At 37.8% G+C, this 17,340-nt stretch overlaps 2 protein-coding genes and 1 pseudogene across 5 annotated transcripts; all 3 read left to right on the plus strand.

Moving 5' to 3' along the window:
- Positions 1-532: 532 nt before the first annotated feature.
- LOC114718227 (polygalacturonase-like) lies at positions 533-2,756 on the plus strand (annotated as a pseudogene).
- Positions 2,757-3,132: 376 nt separating this feature from the next.
- On the plus strand, positions 3,133-4,220 carry LOC114718225 (40S ribosomal protein S27-2-like). Its single transcript, XM_028903488.1, has 4 exons — positions 3,133-3,213; positions 3,339-3,440; positions 3,643-3,671; positions 3,817-4,220. The coding sequence occupies exons 1-4, from the start codon at positions 3,211-3,213 to the stop codon at positions 3,941-3,943; spliced, it is 261 nt and encodes an 86-aa protein (XP_028759321.1). The 5' UTR covers positions 3,133-3,210; the 3' UTR covers positions 3,944-4,220.
- A 2,064-nt stretch (positions 4,221-6,284) lies between these two features.
- Positions 6,285-16,745, plus strand: LOC114718232 (protein ROOT HAIR DEFECTIVE 3 homolog 2-like). 4 transcript variants are annotated; one of them, XM_028903495.1, is made up of 24 exons: positions 6,285-6,433; positions 6,555-6,711; positions 7,553-7,619; positions 7,800-7,902; positions 8,247-8,317; positions 8,963-9,026; positions 9,106-9,171; positions 9,257-9,304; positions 9,399-9,461; positions 9,581-9,637; positions 9,837-9,995; positions 10,070-10,138; positions 10,220-10,311; positions 10,717-10,795; positions 11,601-11,766; positions 12,616-12,740; positions 12,854-13,116; positions 14,131-14,227; positions 14,336-14,506; positions 14,587-14,691; positions 15,611-15,705; positions 15,791-15,887; positions 16,143-16,373; positions 16,560-16,745. In XM_028903495.1, the coding sequence occupies exons 2-24, from the start codon at positions 6,561-6,563 to the stop codon at positions 16,593-16,595; spliced, it is 2,475 nt and encodes an 824-aa protein (XP_028759328.1). In that variant the 5' UTR covers positions 6,285-6,433; positions 6,555-6,560; the 3' UTR covers positions 16,596-16,745. The 4 variants fall into 4 exon arrangements, with proteins under 4 accessions (XP_028759328.1, XP_028759329.1, XP_028759325.1 ...); XM_028903496.1 differs by having other exon boundaries at positions 15,791-15,826; positions 15,875-15,887; positions 16,143-16,745; XM_028903492.1 differs by having other exon boundaries at positions 6,286-6,433; positions 16,143-16,745.
- Positions 16,746-17,340: the final 595 nt, after the last annotated feature.

A 17,340-nucleotide genomic window follows, 5' to 3' on the forward strand; every position in this document is an offset into this window, starting at 1 on the left:
GTAAGTTAGTTAATTAAAAGAAATATGATACGGTTTTTCTAAAATATCATAATCATCCTTTTTAAATATCCCTTCTTCTTCTTTTACTTGATTATGATTGATGAAGTATCCATAAGGGTAATTAGAGAAGACTGATAAATATGAGAAATAGATATTATATTTAAGACTAAACTAACTCAATAATTAGGTCTTATATTACTATGAGAGTGTTATCAAAAGGACAAACATGCAAAGGGCACTTCCGTGAAGTATAACTCCAAAGTTGCGTGTGGCTTTTCCTTCGCCTTCTGCTTTCATTTCATTTAATTAATTAAAATCAATAATTAATTAATCAAACGTGGTGGGGCATCATTCTTACACCAATAGCTATAACCTCTCCACTCTCTCCACTTCACCCCTCCCTTCCAGCTATAAATACTGTAGTTTCCCTCTCTAACTCTGCTCTTTAACTTCCATTCCACTACTCTCCTCCACCACCACTGCCGCCACCTTGGCCTTCTCTTCTCCTTCTTTTTCTTCTTCACGCCTCAAAATGCCACAAACTGCGTCTTATCTTCTTCGTCATCCATTACCAGTGCTTCTCTCCTTCTTCTTCTTCACCTTCGCCTATTGCACCAAACCTCTCACCACCTTCAATGTCGTCAGTTTTTGGAGCCCATCCCTCCGGCGAATTCGACTCCACCAACGCCTTCCTCGCTGCATGGTCTCAGGCATGCCGTTCTCGTTATCCTGCCACTATCTTTGTCCCGCGGGGAGTGTTCCGGGTGGGACACGCTCGCTTCCGAGGGCAATGCCACAACAACGACATCTCTATAACCATCGATGGCACGCTCCTCGCTCCTTCCGACGACTTGCGGAGCATCGAAGAAGAGTATTGGCTGCTGTTTGAGCATGTTGATGGTGTTTCCATCAACGGTGGAGTGCTCGACGGCCGAGGTGCCCGCCTGTGGGATTGCAAGAACTCCGGCGGAATTTGTCCTCCGGGAGCCACGGTTAGTCTTCTACCCTGACACTTATGCCCTGGCCAATGAGAGTTCGTAGTGGAGCGATTCCGTCTTTTCAGGTCGGGGATCCCTGAGAAGGGAATCGTTTGGGATGCTGAAGAAGCAAATAGCAAACGAGGGATTATTTACTACATTAATCTCTCATTGATGGATTTTCTCGGCATCCAAACAGGGGACATGAAACTCTGCCATCTGACAAATAATGACAATCATAATTTGTCCTCCTCCTCTCCACATGTGGTATCCGTCTGCAATATTTTCAACTTCACAGAATCTCACTTTTTTTTTTCCCCCTCTTTGCCTCATGACAAAATAAACCTAAAACGGCAACGACAATCTTGTTTTTTAAAATAAGTACTCGTATTCTAATAATTAAATTTATGTTTTACTGTTCTTATTAGATATTAAATGACTTGTTAACGGCATGTTGCTGACGGTTCAAGCTCACAAATTATAACACAGCCACATTCTGTGCATGTTAGTTACTTGCATAAAGAACAATTAAATGAAGGTAGGTTACGTTATATATAAAATAACGAAGGATGAAAATATAATGATGTTGTTTATTTGTTTTGGCGTGGGTGTGCAGACATTAGGATTCAGCAACTCCAAGAACATTCACATCAAGAGCTTGACCTCCCTCAACAGCCAAATGTTCCACATAGTCTTCAACGGGTGCCGCAAAGTTAGAGTGAAAGACGTGAAGGTGTTGGCGCCGGGAAACAGCCCCAACACCGACGGCATTCACGTTCAGTTGTCATCGGACGTCAACATCGTCCACTCCGAAATTCGCACCGGCGACGATTGTGTTTCCATCGGACCAGGCACCTCAGACCTGAGGATTGAACACGTAGCTTGTGGACCGGGTCATGGAATTAGGTATATTTGAAGTGAGATTATTGATTGATTAACGAAACTAATTAGTTATTATGAGGCGACTCTTAATGATTTCTGCAGCATTGGAAGTTTAGCGAGGGAGCTGAACGAACCTGGGGTGCAGAGGGTGACGGTTAAAGCGGTTAACCTGACGGGTACTACCAATGGGGTGAGAATAAAGTCATGGGGCAGGCCCAGCAATGGATTTGTACAGAGAATCGTCTTCCAAAACATAGTCATGCAGGATGTGCAAAACCCCATCATAATCGACCAACATTACTGCCCTGATAACTTCAATTGCCCTCGTCAGGTTAGTTTCTCGACACTTTAAAAAAAAAAAAATTAGAGGAATATGTTCGAGATCATGAGCAGGATTAAACCTGCAATTTATGAAGATGTAAATTTGGCTGTGTGCGCAGGCTTCGGGGATCGAGATTAGGGATGTGAAGTACAAAATGATTTGGGGTACATCGGCTTCAGAAGTTGCTGTGAAATTTGATTGCAGCTCGAAGCAACCTTGCAACTCGCTCAGGCTGGAGAATGTCAACCTGACCTACAACGAACAAGAAGCCCAGGCTTTCTGCAATAATGCCGCCGGCACCGCCTCCTCTTGGGTCCGCCCAGAAAGCTGCTTGTAGTGTAGAGAATCTTGCTTCTTGTCTTCGTCCTTAGACTTCCATTACGGGCTACTTTTATTTCAGCTGGAGCGTGGCCTAGCTTGCAACTGTGATGGCCCATTAGGAAGCCCGATCGAGTATCTGCGGCTGATCTTATGTACTAATTCCACGAGTGTATTATACATATAGATTTAATGCTATACAGTATTGTTTTGCATTTCAATTTAATTAACACTGTACCCATACTATTGAAAACAAATAATAATTATATTTTGAAATTTAAAACATGATATGTATTTAAAAATAAAATAAAATAATTTAAATGAGGACAAGTAATAGTCACGAATAGTAAATAGTAAATAGTAAATATGCAGATGATAAACTATGAGATGAGATTATTTGCCTCCGCAAAAAAAATCACTGAGATGAGATATTGAAACTTATTTGATGATTTCTCCGTAAGGGGCAAAAAGTCCATCCAACTTCTAGCCAGTTTGCCCTAGACGCTGGGTCTACTCACGACGAACAGATGTAAGGCTGAGATCTAAGTTATTAAGACTATCCAACGGCCATCGTCCATTTTCATTCTCCTTTATATATTCCGCAACTGGGAAAGCCGGCTGCTTCCATATTAGCTACCGCCACTATCGCAGTCGCACCCTTGCATTCTCTTCGAGTTTCTGGGGCTTGCGATCTTTGCCGAGAGATCAACAATGGTAGGCCTCGTTGCTTGTGCTTTATCTACTTCTTGCTCCTTTTCTACAATTGGATGGACTTCTTATCTTCTGTGCTCGTTCGAATGCCTGTTTGGCGGTTATAACGTGGTCATTGGCGTTTTCAGGTTCTCCAGAACGATATCGATTTACTGAATCCTCCGGCCGAGATCGAAAAGAGGAAGCACAAGCTTAAACGTCTCGTTCAGTCTCCGAATTCATTCTTCATGGTAATTATTTCCTTCGTCAATTAAGGACCTATTATTTGGAAAAGGAGTCACTTTAGTCAGGCACGATGTTGTTTATCGAATTACTTTTAGTCCAAATATATCTTGTGTGCAGTTTACGTGCTCTCGTTAAGTTCAATGGTGCCTGTAGTTATCATTGCTGCTCTTATTTTCTATTTCTGATTTTGATTATGAATCTATGTAGGACGTCAAATGTCAAGGTTGCTTCAATATGTAAGTTACTCAAACATCAATATCTTTCAAGTGGAATTTTCCTGCTGTTGAATTGTTTGTTATTCTGCTTTTTGCGAGTGTGAAAAAAATAGAAAGGCTTGATTTGAACATTTGGTCTTAAAGCTAGAACATTTTATGCCTGCAGAACCACCGTATTTAGCCACTCGCAAACAGTTGTTGTCTGTGGAAATTGCCAGACCGTATTGTGCCAGCCAACGGGTGGCCGAGCTCGGTTAACAGAAGGATGTTCTTTCAGGAAGAAGGGAGATTAGTGATCAGGCACATCATCTAATTCCAGTGCCTTTGTGGGTTGGCTTCATCTCTTGACGAGGCAGTTTTGGGTGTTCATGGTTTTGATCATGTCTTTATATTTGTATTATTTCTATCATTTTGTTATCTAATGGTACTGGGTTTTTCGATGTCAATGCTTGTTATCCTTATTTATAGATGATCATGAGTAAATGACCTTTATTTGATTTGTCTTTTTGTCCTCAATTGCTTATTTTACGTCGAGTTCCTAATGATATCTTTATGTCATTTTTGCGCACTCTTTGCAATTGCATAATGACCTTTCTTAGTGGTTTAGATTTTAGAATTTAAACCTGATTGATTCAGTTGTGATGTGATAACTTCTATATATCTATTATCTATCAATATACGGGAGCCTTACCCCACTATTTGCTAGGTCATCTCAATGGCATTAGATTGTTGATGGGGTAATCGTAAGAAAATGTCAGGTTTTTCAGTTTGTGGTTAGAAATAGTGGGAAGAATGTGAGAAATTGCCCTAACATAGTAGGGAGTTTACTTTGCAGTGTGAGATCATTGTTTCTATATAGCTTGAAAACCTTGAAACCTTTAGAAACTTGACATATTTGTGCTATTGCTTAGCCCTCCGACCAGCCTGGAGCTGAATGCTGGACAAGGCTTATACGCAGTCTTATTGAACGTGTTATTTCTTTCTGATGATACCCAGAAGTTCTTGGAAGAGCTTGTGATGCGCGGGATTAACCCATTTGTTCAAATGAATTGGACATGTCAAGAGCTTGTTTTACAAGCATGGGTTTCAGAAACACTGTAGTTGATTATTCGCTAGAGATGCTTTGGCATTTTTCTGGTTTTTTTTTTTTTAATGCGGCTTCCTGCCAAATTTTAAAGCCTGTATTTAAGATACTTGTACAATAATGCGAACCTGTCAGGCCCAAAAAAACAGAAAAGAAAAAGAACGCGAATCTGATGTTCCCCGGGGGCTTGTGCTTTCTAGAATGAAATGATTTATGCAAGTTCAAAGGCTAATTTAACGCCAAAACATCTTCATGCAATATAAACAATGAAGCATTTGAGGTTTGTTTCGTGACTTTTGGGACTAGGCATCATTGACAAGATTTTGCTCTTTTTTATTCTTAACCGTGAAAACTACTTTTGTATCAGCTGTGCGTAATTTATAAAAAGAAAAACCAAGGGTAAGGGTAAACTAACGAGTGACCATGATGCGTAGTGGTCATCACTATTGCAATTTTATTTTAATTACTCATGATGCTTGATGATGTGCACAATTGCTTGCCACCAAAATTTTCAGGTCATCAGGTTTTACTTTAAACTGCGGTTATTGTGTCGGGATGAAATGATTCAAAATACTTATTACATTTATCTTAACAGGCCAGAAAAAATCTGCTCAACAAAATTGTTTTGTTAAAAGAGAAATCACCAAAAAGGGCCCTGAAAATTGTTCTGTTAAAATGAATTTAGTGCAAGTGACCTAAAAATAAAAATTTTATATTCATTCTCCAATCACACGTAACAACTATTATTTAAGAGTGCAATAGTTTTGGCTCTTAAAAAAGCAAATTTTGATTTTTTTTTTTATAAAATAACTAAAATGATCATATCTCCTCACGTCTTTACGATTGTTTTAAAAAAAATTCAAGTCCATTTATTTATATTTATTAAGTTATAAATTTTTTTTATTAAATTTTAGTGCTTGATTTTTTTAGTAGCAAGAGTTCGCATAGATAAAATTTTAGAATTTTATTATATTAGCATTAATAATGCAAATTATATCATTTGCCTGAAAATTAAAACAATAGCAAAGTCTCATGTCACTAGGAGTGTTTGGAAACCCCATTACACCCTTTTGATTGAAAATTAGATATACTACCTCCGGTTCTAAATATAAGAGCTAGTTGACTAATTTGAGTAGATTAAAGAAGAAATTAAATTAGCTATTTATAATTAAATGGATGTTGTCTTTTCTAAAATATCCTTGCTAATCAAGTATATTGGCTAGAACTATCATTATTAGAAAGACTACCTTAGGAAAAGTTACATAAATATGAGAGACAAAATAGATTGAGATCTTATATTTAGGATCAAAATAAAAGTCAAATAAGGTCTTATATTAAGAACCGAAGATAGTAATAAATTTAAGCAAATCAACTTAAGTTTTTCCCCCTGTTTCTAATATCCTATTTTAATATTAAAATAAGAGAAACACACAATTTAATTAAAATTTCTATTAATTGCCTGAAAAACATCAATCAAAATTTCAATTAAAATAATGGTTTAAACAAAGTTCTCAAGTTCCGAACTAGTCATCGGTTCGAGTCCCGAGTTCCAACCTACTCAGGGGGAAGACACATCACGACTCGTCTCTCTCTCTCTCTCTCTCTCTCTCTGCTCTCCTCGTGCGCCCAGTTCCTTCACCTACACTGTGTATAGAATCTCCCAAGGCGAAGAAATCTTCATCTCACATCATAATAGAAGGTGACGCCTGTCGCTGAACTGAGTTTGATCAAGCTTTTCATTTTGCTCTGATTCTTCCTAATTCACTTGGTTTCTCGCTGTTTTTAATTCGGCGAAGTCGGTTTTCACTTGCTGTGAGCAGTGAACCATGGGGGAGGAAGATTGTTGCGCTACCCAACTCATTGACGGCGACGGCGTGTTCAATGTTGCTGGGTTGGACGCTTTCATGAAGAAAGCGAAGGTCGCCGACTGTGGCCTTTCCTATGCGGTAGTCGCTGTTATGGGTCCCCAGAGTAGTGGTAAGTGGCTAAGTGCGTGGATACGGGTTTCTGAACTTCGAAATTGAATACTGGTCATTTAGATTTAGCTCAATAGAGTTAATCCTCTAAGGAGTTTTGAGTTGGATTCTTGAATCTTGGCGAGCTTGAATTAACGGCTTTAAACTTCCTCTCCTGCTTATGTGTTTTCCTTGTCCTTCTTCTATGCATATCTGGAAACTTGTGAACGATAGCTGTCATTGTTCTAGCTTAGTTACTGTACTGCAATATTCAATCTCTTGAGAACCTAATCTATTGTTTGCCCGAATTGTACTATGTGGATCCGAATAAGCCATCCTCTCAAATCTAGGAAGAATCCCTTACTCTGGCCGTTGGCTGGTTTTTACAGTCTGTCTTACCTTATGGAAATGGGCCTGCTGTAGAACAGACATAAGCTCTAAAGAGCTTTTTGGTTTAATATTTTTGTTTTTGATGCTCCTTCGGGCCCCCGTTATTTTTTTTCCTTTAAATTGGGGTGGAGTTTGTGGAAGGAACTGTTTCGTCCTTGGAGTCAGGTAATGCTGGTTGAAGTTGGCGATTTAACTGACAAACCATCATCACATAAACCAAAACTGTTTCAAGAATTTGGGATGGTGTTGAATTTTATTGATGTCACTGGCAGGTTAAAGTAATATTGGTCACGAAATTTTTTAATACTATGCATAATTAATTACAATCAATGGAATGTAAGATGGATATTGAAACTGGTATTGGAGGGCAAAGAAAGGGACATAGTAACAGTCTACAGCACGCAGTTTATTAAGTTCACTTTTCATATTAAATGTTAGATCTAATCTCTTACTTCTATTGCTCTTCTGTTCAGGAAAAAGTACCTTACTGAATCATCTTTTTCGCACAAATTTCAGGGAGATGGATGCATACAGGGGAAGGTTGGTTTTTTTTTTAAGACTCTTAAGCAATGCTTTTTGGAGGGAAGGGGGGAAATTAGGAGAGTATAAAGAGAAAACAGAAAATGAAAGAACTCATCATTCATGCATCTTATTAGTTTTCATATTGTATTGAAGTTTAAAAGCGTAAGACAGTAATAACAATATATTGGGCGTTTGCAGGTCTCAAACAACAAAGGGCATTTGGATAGCCAAGTGTGTCGGTATTGATCCATGCACAATTGCCATGGATTTAGAGGGTACTGATGGAAGGGAGAGGGGTGAGGTAATAAATTTCTTCCTTTTCCTCTTCTTCTTCTTTTTTTTTTTTGCCCCTGCTCCTACTGATTTATTTCTAAACCAATATTTTATGCCGCTCACACAAGGGCTTGTAGGCAGGGGCAATCTGTCACATGATTAGTCTTAAATTCTTTATAATATCTGTTGAACTTCTGAATCTATGCTATTAGTTCCCTTCAAGGCCAGGCCCTAGTTGCTTTATTGCAAACACGTTCATGTTTTTGCATGAATGCATTGGCAGTTGTGGTACACATTTTTTCTGCTCGGTTGGCTCTGTTGTGTGTGTGGGGTATAACTTACATTCTTGTTTGTTTTAAATATAACTCTCAGGATGATACTGCCTTTGAGAAACAGAGTGCTCTTTTTGCTTTGGCAATAGCAGATGTTGTTCTGATAAACATGTAAGTTTCTCAGCCTGGATGTGATGCTTTATATTTAATTGAACGGGGCTGAATCCAAAGGTGATATTGAAAGCTGGGCATTGGCTGTTGTTAGATACTTGTGAAGTTTTCTTGCAAAACTATTCACACCCGACTTGTTTGTGCATAGTTCTTGAGATATTAAATAGCTTCTGCACTATTGTGTTGTAAGAGATTGTTTGTTTATATGCGCTATGAACTCTTGATACATCCTGTTTTTATTGTGACAGAGTGGTATAATCGCCAATGTCCTTCCTAACTTCTTGTTTTATGTCATGTCTGTTCCTATATAAACAATGTTGTTTATATAACCCATCTACTTGAAACTTTAAGATTAGTGACATTAAATGTTAGGGAGTATAAGTTGGAATATTAAAGTAGTGCTTTTCTGGACGAACAATGTGGAAGTAAAGGTTGTTTGGAAGTTTAATGATTACAGATACACAAGGACATGCGCAGTAGTCTTTTCATATCCTTTAGAATCTCCTTTTTCCGTTTGTTCAAATCAATTGTCAGATTTAACCACATGCTAAAAGAGTTCTAGTTCAATGATTATTGGATCTTACCCAAGTCATGCATGCTTAAATTCATTTTGGATGTTTCATGAGGACTTCATTTTATCCACAGGTGGTGTCATGATATTGGTCGAGAACAAGCAGCCAACAAACCTCTTCTGAAAACTGTCTTTCAGGTTGTTTACAGCCATATCACTCTCTGTGGTTGATATTCATTAATTGAGTTTCACATTTTGGTCCTTTTATTATATGTAGGTCATGATGCGTTTATTCAGTCCCCGCAAGACAACATTGCTGTTTGTTATACGTGACAAAACAAGGGTCTGCAACACAATCCTTTCTTGAAAGTGTAGTCGTTATGTTATTTTATGCCTACCATTTTACTGACTCACTGGTTATTATGCAGACCCCATTGGAAAATCTGGAGCCTATTTTAAGAGAAGATATCCAAAAGGTTACATGTTATTTCCTTCTCATTTGTGGGTTTTTCTTTTTCTTTTTCGTTTCATCTTCCTCAGAAGCAAATATAAGCAATACAAAATCCTCAGATATGGGATGCAGTACGGAAGCCTGAAGCACATAAAGATACTCCTCTCAGTGAATTTTTTAATGTAAGATGGGATCCATGTCCCTATTCCATGTGTCTCTGTTGTGGCTCGTTTTATTTCTCAAAATGAAGCTTTAGCTTATTATTGGATATAATTATTATTTTTTTTAACATATAATAAAGGTGGAGGTTACTGCTTTATCAAGCTATGAAGACAAGGAGGAGAAATTCAAAGAGGAGGTACCGTTTTATGGAACTATTGCATCAATTTTAATTATACATTTAGGCCTGGCTTATCTTTATAATGCATCTTCTGTGTCATTGTCAGACCCTGCCATGTCTATAATAACAAAATTTTAGATGCTCTGTATTTGAATTTTTCTATTGTTCTTTTCTTCATCTTGGCTACTGTGTAGATTTATCCTTACTCTTCGCACAGGTTGCTCAATTAAGGCAGCGGTTCTACCATTCTATATCTCCTGGAGGTCTTGCTGGTGATCGGTGCAATGTTGTGCCTGCTTCTGGATTTTCTTTTAGTGCACAGCAGATATGGAAAATCATCCGAGAGAACAAGGATCTTGATCTTCCTGCTCACAAGGTTCCTTAAAATCTTATTGTTTGGATGGATAAAAAAGTTTGGTATTCGTTGAAGTTTGCTAATTAATTTAACAGGTAATGGTTGCCACTGTTCGTTGCGAAGAGATTGCAAATGAGATGCTTAGCCACTTGCTCTCTGATGAGGTGCTTTTTCTATACCTCACTATTCTTAGGTGAATAAATTAGATTTGAAATTAAGTTATTGACAAATGGGATTTTACCTAGGGTTGGTTGGCATTGGAAGAAGCTGTTCAACTAGGTCCAGTGCAAGGTTTTGGAAAGAAGCTGAGCTCAATTATAGATGCCTACCTTTCTCGGTAAGCTCCAGTTGCTTGTAAATTGTAGTATTTTCATCCATAATATGCTTTTGGTCCGGCATTTATATGATATGTTATGCAATTTGAGTTAAAAATAAATAAATAGAACTGAGAAGTAATTTGGACCAAAGAGGAAGTTTACGTAGCTCCACTATATGGTGAGGATTGACCAGGGCCTTTGCAGCTGGTTGGCAAAACTCAGATTTGAATCTACATCTCTCGAGAAGTATCTAACCCAGGAGATTGACTGATGGTTCTTTGTTCTTTTTGTCCTTCGAAGTTGATTTGCATGTGACTTTCATTGTAACACTATTTGTGGGCAGTGTCATAGTTATACTTTGTTCTAAGGTTTAGAATTTTTCTTCGTTTATATAATTGCATGTAGTAATGCTATATTCTCACCAGATACGATATGGAGGCAATCTACTTTGATGAAGGTGTGAGAAATGCAAAACGTAAGCAATTGGAGTCAAAGGCGTTGGATGTAAGACTGCATGTTCTTACAAAATCATAATATGGCTTTCTTACTCTATTTACTTTTTTTTTTATTTTGCGGCTGAATTCTTATGCAATAGTGAAGGGCTTTAGGCATCAACTGAGACGTCTTTGGTTATCCTAAGTCAAGTAAACTGGCAAATGTTATTTTGATTCAATGAAGGTGTAGGGCACGTGGCTGTTATTTTGATCAACATTCCAATAGTTCAGCTTATTGAACTTTTAAGTTTTGTGGGTACCTTCATCCTTTCACGTTTCGACACAGTGAGCCTCAGTTGCAGCTCATATGTTTTGTTTATTGGGTCTACTTTTGTTTGGAGGAGTTTTGTATGATCATTGGTTCAAATCTTTAGGGTTCAAAAGTTTATGTATAATTAAAATGTTTGAGCCTGGCTTTCAATCTCCCTCCTTCTGTGCATGCGTATTTAAGGCTCTATCTCTGATTCTTTAATCTGTTTCTTCTTCAAGTAAAAGCCTTGGCCTTGTGGAGACTTGTTTTCGGGCCAGACCTCATTAAGCTTAGTTACCTTCCAAAGGCTAATTTTATCTTAATTAAATATTCTATAGACCTCATCACTTAATAAACTGATGAGGGGCTTTCTAAGACTTGTATCAATTGGTAATTGTGTTTTGATGTATTGTTAAACTCCCAATCATCCTGAAATGGCTTTGAAGGGAATTCCTTGACTGCACACGCGTCTCTGTGCATCAATTGTGAAAATAAGTCCTTTCATTATTTTATTTTATATATCTTTGTGGTTAACATGTTCCCTTTTTTGTGTAAAACTTCTCAGCATGTGTTCCCTGCTTATACAACAATGCTGGGGCATCTACGTGCTAAAGCTGTTGAAAATTTCAAGACTAAATTGGAGCAGTCACTAAAAAGTGGAGAAGGCTTTGCTGCATCTGTTCGTACTGGGATTCAATCTAGCATGCTTGAGTTTGACCAAGGGTCTGCTGGTAATCCTGGACAGGATTTTTCTTCTTAGTAGATACATTTCCCCCGTATTTTTCTATGGACGCGTTTTCTGATGAGCTGACCGTTTGGGTGTCTGATGTGTATTTGTCATTGGGAAAGAGAGAGAGAGATAGAGAGAAGGGACGAAAGATAGGGAACGAGAGGGAGGGTTTTTTTTTTGGTTGGGGGGGTGTTAGAGAAGCACGGACTCCATTCAACTCATCACACACTTTATTACAAACTACCCAGGCCCTTTATTTATATACTCAAGGACTCAATAATTTTCATTGACTAACCCCTACCCAACCCTCTTTTATTACAATTACATAACAGCGTCTGTGCATGATTGCTTCTCTACTTATATTTCTGCCTGTAATTCTTACCTTTGCTAGTTAATTTTGCATGGAATGACTACTGTTGTGAGATTAAACCTGATTTGTATGAGCATACATGTTCGCAAGCCCCCAGTTACCCTGTATGGAGACCAAATAGTCACAATCTATCAAGCATGCATCGTATTTCTTTCAGCCGTCAGATCCAATGAATTTAAATGCAGGTTTTTATGGTCAAAGAAAGAGGAAAACCAAAGAGAATAAGTTCTTCTGAGGATTCAGTTTCATATATTATATTGATGGAAAAATATTTGTTCTATATGTGAGATCTATATATTACATGGTGATAAGAAAAGGTTTGATGCATATTAAATTGTTCATGGTTTTTTCTAGACAGACAAATTGGTTCGATACTCCGATTTTCAATATCTATCTTCATATATATAGAACATCAATCACTAAGATATTTGTATGCTTTTTTTTTTTTTTTTTGGGAAATTAACGTGTTACGCTTTTCAGATGCTGCTGTACAGCAGGCTAACTGGGATGCTTCAAAAGTGCGAGAAAAGCTTCGTCGTGACGTGGATGCGCATGCTGTGTCTGTGCAAAGTGAAGAAATATCAGGGATCATGACTAACTCTGAGGTAATGACTACTGCTGTTACTGAAATGGAAATTAAATGTTTGTGCCTGGTGATGTTTAAGTGGTGCTTGTAATATCAACACATCAACTGCTAAAAGATATGTATCTCTTCCAGGAACAACTAGCTAAAGCCTTGGCTGAGCCCGTGGAGTCCCTCTTGGAAGCAGGTGGAAAGGACACCTGGCTTTCAATTAGAAAACTTCTGAAACGTGAGACTGAAGCTGCTATATCAGAATTTTTAGCTGCTATTAGTGGTTTTGAATTGGATCAAGAATCAGTTGACAGAATGGAACAGAACTTGAGGGACTATGCAAGAAAAGTGGTAGAGAAGAAAGCAAGAGAAGAAGCTGGAAAGATTTTGATCCGCATGAAAGATAGGTAACTATAAAGCGCCTCTGGCTAGTTCATTTGGAATCTGCTTTATTAAATCTTTGGTGATTAAGCTGTTATTATTGAATGATTATTGTTTTGACATTAGTAAGGATTAAATTGAGTCATGATTCCATATCTCCATGTTGTGTTATAGCCCTCCAATTTCTTTGATTGGAGTGGAGAGTTGGTTTTTTTCAAGCAGAAGTTGTCTTCTAATTATGGGACATAGTTGCTCTGGCATTTAGATTTTATTATGTACTGCTCATGTATTTTTCAGAGGCTTTCTTTGTTAGACATGCGGAAAGAATTGAGGGCATTGTAATGTTAATATGTGTTATTATCCACTCTGCTCTGTTTCCATCAACTTTGTTTAAGAGTGAGGCTTTTCCTGTTTCTGTAATTTTCTTCTGTCATAAATCATGTTTCTCATAGGATTTAAGTAGGACGGTTTTGGATAATTTTTTCCCTTCTTTTTTTCGTTTGTTGGTTTTTGATAGGACCCAACCCAGAAACTCTAAATTTTTACTAGATACACTCAAAAGCTAAAAACTCATTACATTCATAGAACAAATACTACTCTGTTACACATTGAAGGGAGGCCAACGGTTACTAATTCAGACTACACCACAGAAACAGAAACAATAAACAAAGACACAAAGCCCCACACACAGTTAGGACACACTACAACCAACTATGCTTGCCAACTTTCGAGAGGTTTGTTCTCTCCTTCCCCAAGGGCCAAGTTGAATTCCAAATTCTCGACACTCCTGCTGAACCCACAAGGGATGATTTATAGAACCCCAAAAAGTGACTTTCCGGCTCTTACAACAACCCTCTCGTAGCTTTTGACGATAGTCACCCTATAGCAAACTCTATTTGTCTACTTCTATCTCCAAAATGGGAAATCAAAGTTCTGACCCACAAAAGCATGTTTTCCCTTTTCATGTATTTTCCTAATTTTCTAAAAGTAATCCTAACAGTTTTAGTTTTAGGCTTACTGTTTTTTGCTACTATCTTCAGGTTCTCTACAGTTTTTAGTCATGACAATGACTCCCTCCCAAGGGTTTGGACTGGGAAGGAAGATATTAGAGCTATCACGAAAGATGCCCGTTCTGCGGTAATGTAGCGTTATTGAATGCTAATTTCACTGGTTTGGGTGCACTTGGGAACTTTTTGAAGTTATTGGTTTCAAACTGAACAAATATCTTCTTGGGTCATGTATCAGTCCCTCAAACTTCTATCAGATATAGCTGCCATACGGTTGGATGAAAAGCCAGATCAGATAGAAAATGTGCTTCAATCATCTCTCCTGGATGGAACTGTTGCTGTTACATCCTCACGAAATAAAAGTCGAGAAGCTTCTGCAGACCCACTAGCAGCTAGCTCATGGGAGGAGGTAGTATATAATGCATATAGGTGGTTTTCCTTGATATTATGAACTCAAAATTATTAAATGTGAATTTATTACAAATATAGGTTTCCCCAAGCGATACACTCATTACTCCAGTGCAGTGCAAGTCTTTGTGGAGACAGTTCCAGGCAGAAACTGAGTATACAGTCACCCAAGCTATTTCGGCACAGGTAGTTCATTAGATTGTGCTTTTCTGTGCACAATTTTTTTTTTTTTTAAAACAATGGAATTCCATCTGTAATTCCAGAAAAAATGGTTTTTCCAAGAATTTATGAAATTTCAGTTTACCTTTGTTTTGAATTTATGATCTTTGACGGTAACGACTACATACAATGCAAATTTTTTGGGGTTGGCGGCTTCATTCTGTGTAGTGAATTTTATGCATGCATATCCCTGCACATATGTTTGGCGAGGCACAAGAAGCATCTATGAAATTGGGCCTGAATTTTCAGATGCAAAATTTGATTATTATGCATTTCAAATCTGGGAATGGGGTTCCATTTTTCTGATTTCTACTAATTGCTGCCAATATGGCTTGAGAGGCCCATGCAAAGCGCTAAGATTTTTTTTTTTTTAATTATTATTCTGAATGCACTGAACCACAAAGCTAACGTTATAGGGTTAGTGTATGGATTTAGCTCACATACCTCGGTCACTTCTATGACTTGTTTGGGCTTGTGGAGATTTCTCAAAGGCCTTCTTATCAGAAGTGATCTCAAAGTTGTAAGGGGAATAGGGATGAATACTAGTCAGACATGTTGATCATTTTATCTCTATTTCTGGGTTTCCATTCTTCTGCACCTAGTTGCTGTTTTTGCCGGGATTTTTTGTACTTCAATGGGTCCATTTCCATAGATAAACTCAGTTTGTGCGTGTGTTTCAATAGTTTTTCTGGCTTCCTAGACTTATATCCATCTTGTTTGCTCGTAGATACTAATTCTTGGTATTCTTTGTCCTCTTGTTTTTTTCCCCTTGCAGTTTATTACAAAATACTGGTCATCATTCTTTTCTCTATTTACCTAGGTAGTAATCCAGGCACAGTAACGAAACTGTTATTCATTTTTGTTTAAATTTCTTGTGTGAGTTCAGGAGGCTTACAAGCAGAGTAACAATTGGCTACCACCACCATGGGCTATACTGGCTATGATTGTGCTTGGTTTTAATGAATTTATGCTGCTTCTAAAGTAAATATCACTTTCCAAAATGTTTTTTGTGGTTAACTACTTGTAAACTTATGGTTATATTCACTGACTTTTCTATCTGAAACAGAAATCCTTTCTACCTGATGGTAATTTTTGTGGCTTATCTACTTGGAAAGGCCTTATGGGTGCAGATGGACATTGCAGGAGAGTTTCGACATGGTGCTGTGAGTACAAGTGACCTCTGTTTTAAATACCTTCATCACCAGTTGGATGCACTTTTTTCTCCTGCCAACTAGAAAGTGAATGACTTACAAATTACCATCGGGCTTTTTGCTCTTACTTGAACTGTTTTATACGGGTTACATCCTGTTCTTCTCAGATGATTAGGGTCCATACTGTTTAACTAGGAGCTCAAAATGGATTTGTTTGGGCCTGGTGGAAGATGCTGAAATCTGCGTAACTTGTTTATTTTGTTGCAGCTGCCTGGACTACTGTCTATATCATCCAAGTTTCTTCCCACAGTCATGAACCTTCTGAAGCGTCTTGCTGAAGAAGCTCAGGGACATGCAGCATCTGGAGGAACAGAAACACAAAACCCTAGTGCTACTTCCCAGGCATTCAGAAATCAAACGCCGAGACCCGATCCAGCAACAGGCTCAATCAACCCGGCTTCATCGGTCTCAAGTGTTGGATCTTCTGATGGTGATAGTGAATATTCAACCACAAACTTGACTCAGAGGCGAAGAACAATCACGCCAGAAGCTGAACTTTCCTGAACATTCACTTTCATTCAAGGGGGCTTAGGTCACGACATGCAGATCATAGAATGCTTTGTCATATATATCAGTTTTGTATTTGTTATTAGCTGAAAATTCGAATCATTACTTGTAAATTTGTCGACCCTGCCATATGAAGGGAGAAACCCCATTTAGGTTTAATCCCTTAAATATATATTTTTAGGCTATAATAATAAACTATTATAAACTGATGCTTGTTAAAGGCAAGGGTCGAATTAATGCCTCGTTAAATTCACATATTCTTCTCATTTAGCAGCTAGATATTGAGATTGTGATATTCTCATATCTCCCTTTTCTTAAAAAAAAAATTATTGTGCAGTCCCACGTAACTAATTTACAACAGATTTGAATTTAGGTTGCTATTTATGCTTCATCTCACCCTTACTACTTCGCCAAGTGTCTTGGGTCTCTGGTCCCCCCCCCCCCCCTATTTTTAATATAACAATTTTTTCAAGGATCCGATTAATGTGAATCCAGTCATGTTTCATCAAAGCCTTCTTAATACTAGCATTTTTTTTTCATACTATGCATAAGCATATTTTTTTAGTAGAAGCAATATTGAGGTACTCTCTTAGTGGGAATTCAGTTTGGATGTTTAATAATTTAGTTCGTGTTATGCTTCAGCATTGGAATTTGTCTACTTCCCTAATAATTCCAAATAATGGTAGTAAAAGGTTGGTAACTTATGCAACGTTGGTGAATTTTAAATGCTAAATTTTGTTGGTTATTTTTTACTTTGATGTGATGCTTTCCGGTATAGCTAGAAGTTACCAAAGTTAACAGATTTTTTCTTTCTAAATCAGAATGACTTGGTTAACGACAATGGCGCAGCTGATGCTCCCTTCTCTTTAAATAATTCATCCTAACATGATGAATTAGA

Source organism: Neltuma alba, unplaced genomic scaffold, assembly GCF_004799145.2.
Source record: "Neltuma alba isolate B1F8T4 unplaced genomic scaffold, ASM479914v2 tig00011821_pilon, whole genome shotgun sequence".
In the NCBI taxonomy this organism is placed as follows: domain Eukaryota; kingdom Viridiplantae; phylum Streptophyta; class Magnoliopsida; order Fabales; family Fabaceae; genus Neltuma; species Neltuma alba.

Coding starts and splice junctions, on each gene's coding strand:
- LOC114718225 (XM_028903488.1), top strand. Junction 3,441..3,642: donor CTCCGAATTCATTCTTCATG/GTAATTATTTCC, acceptor GAATCTATGTAG/GACGTCAAATGTCAAGGTTG. Junction 3,672..3,816: donor TGTCAAGGTTGCTTCAATAT/GTAAGTTACTCA, acceptor TTATGCCTGCAG/AACCACCGTATTTAGCCACT.
- LOC114718232 (XM_028903492.1), top strand. CDS start 6,561: ATGGGGGAGGAAGATTGTTGCGCTACCCAACTCATTGACGGCGACGGC. Junction 12,741..12,853: donor GGATCATGACTAACTCTGAG/GTAATGACTACT, acceptor TATCTCTTCCAG/GAACAACTAGCTAAAGCCTT. Junction 15,888..16,142: donor GAGAGTTTCGACATGGTGCT/GTGAGTACAAGT, acceptor ATTTTGTTGCAG/CTGCCTGGACTACTGTCTAT.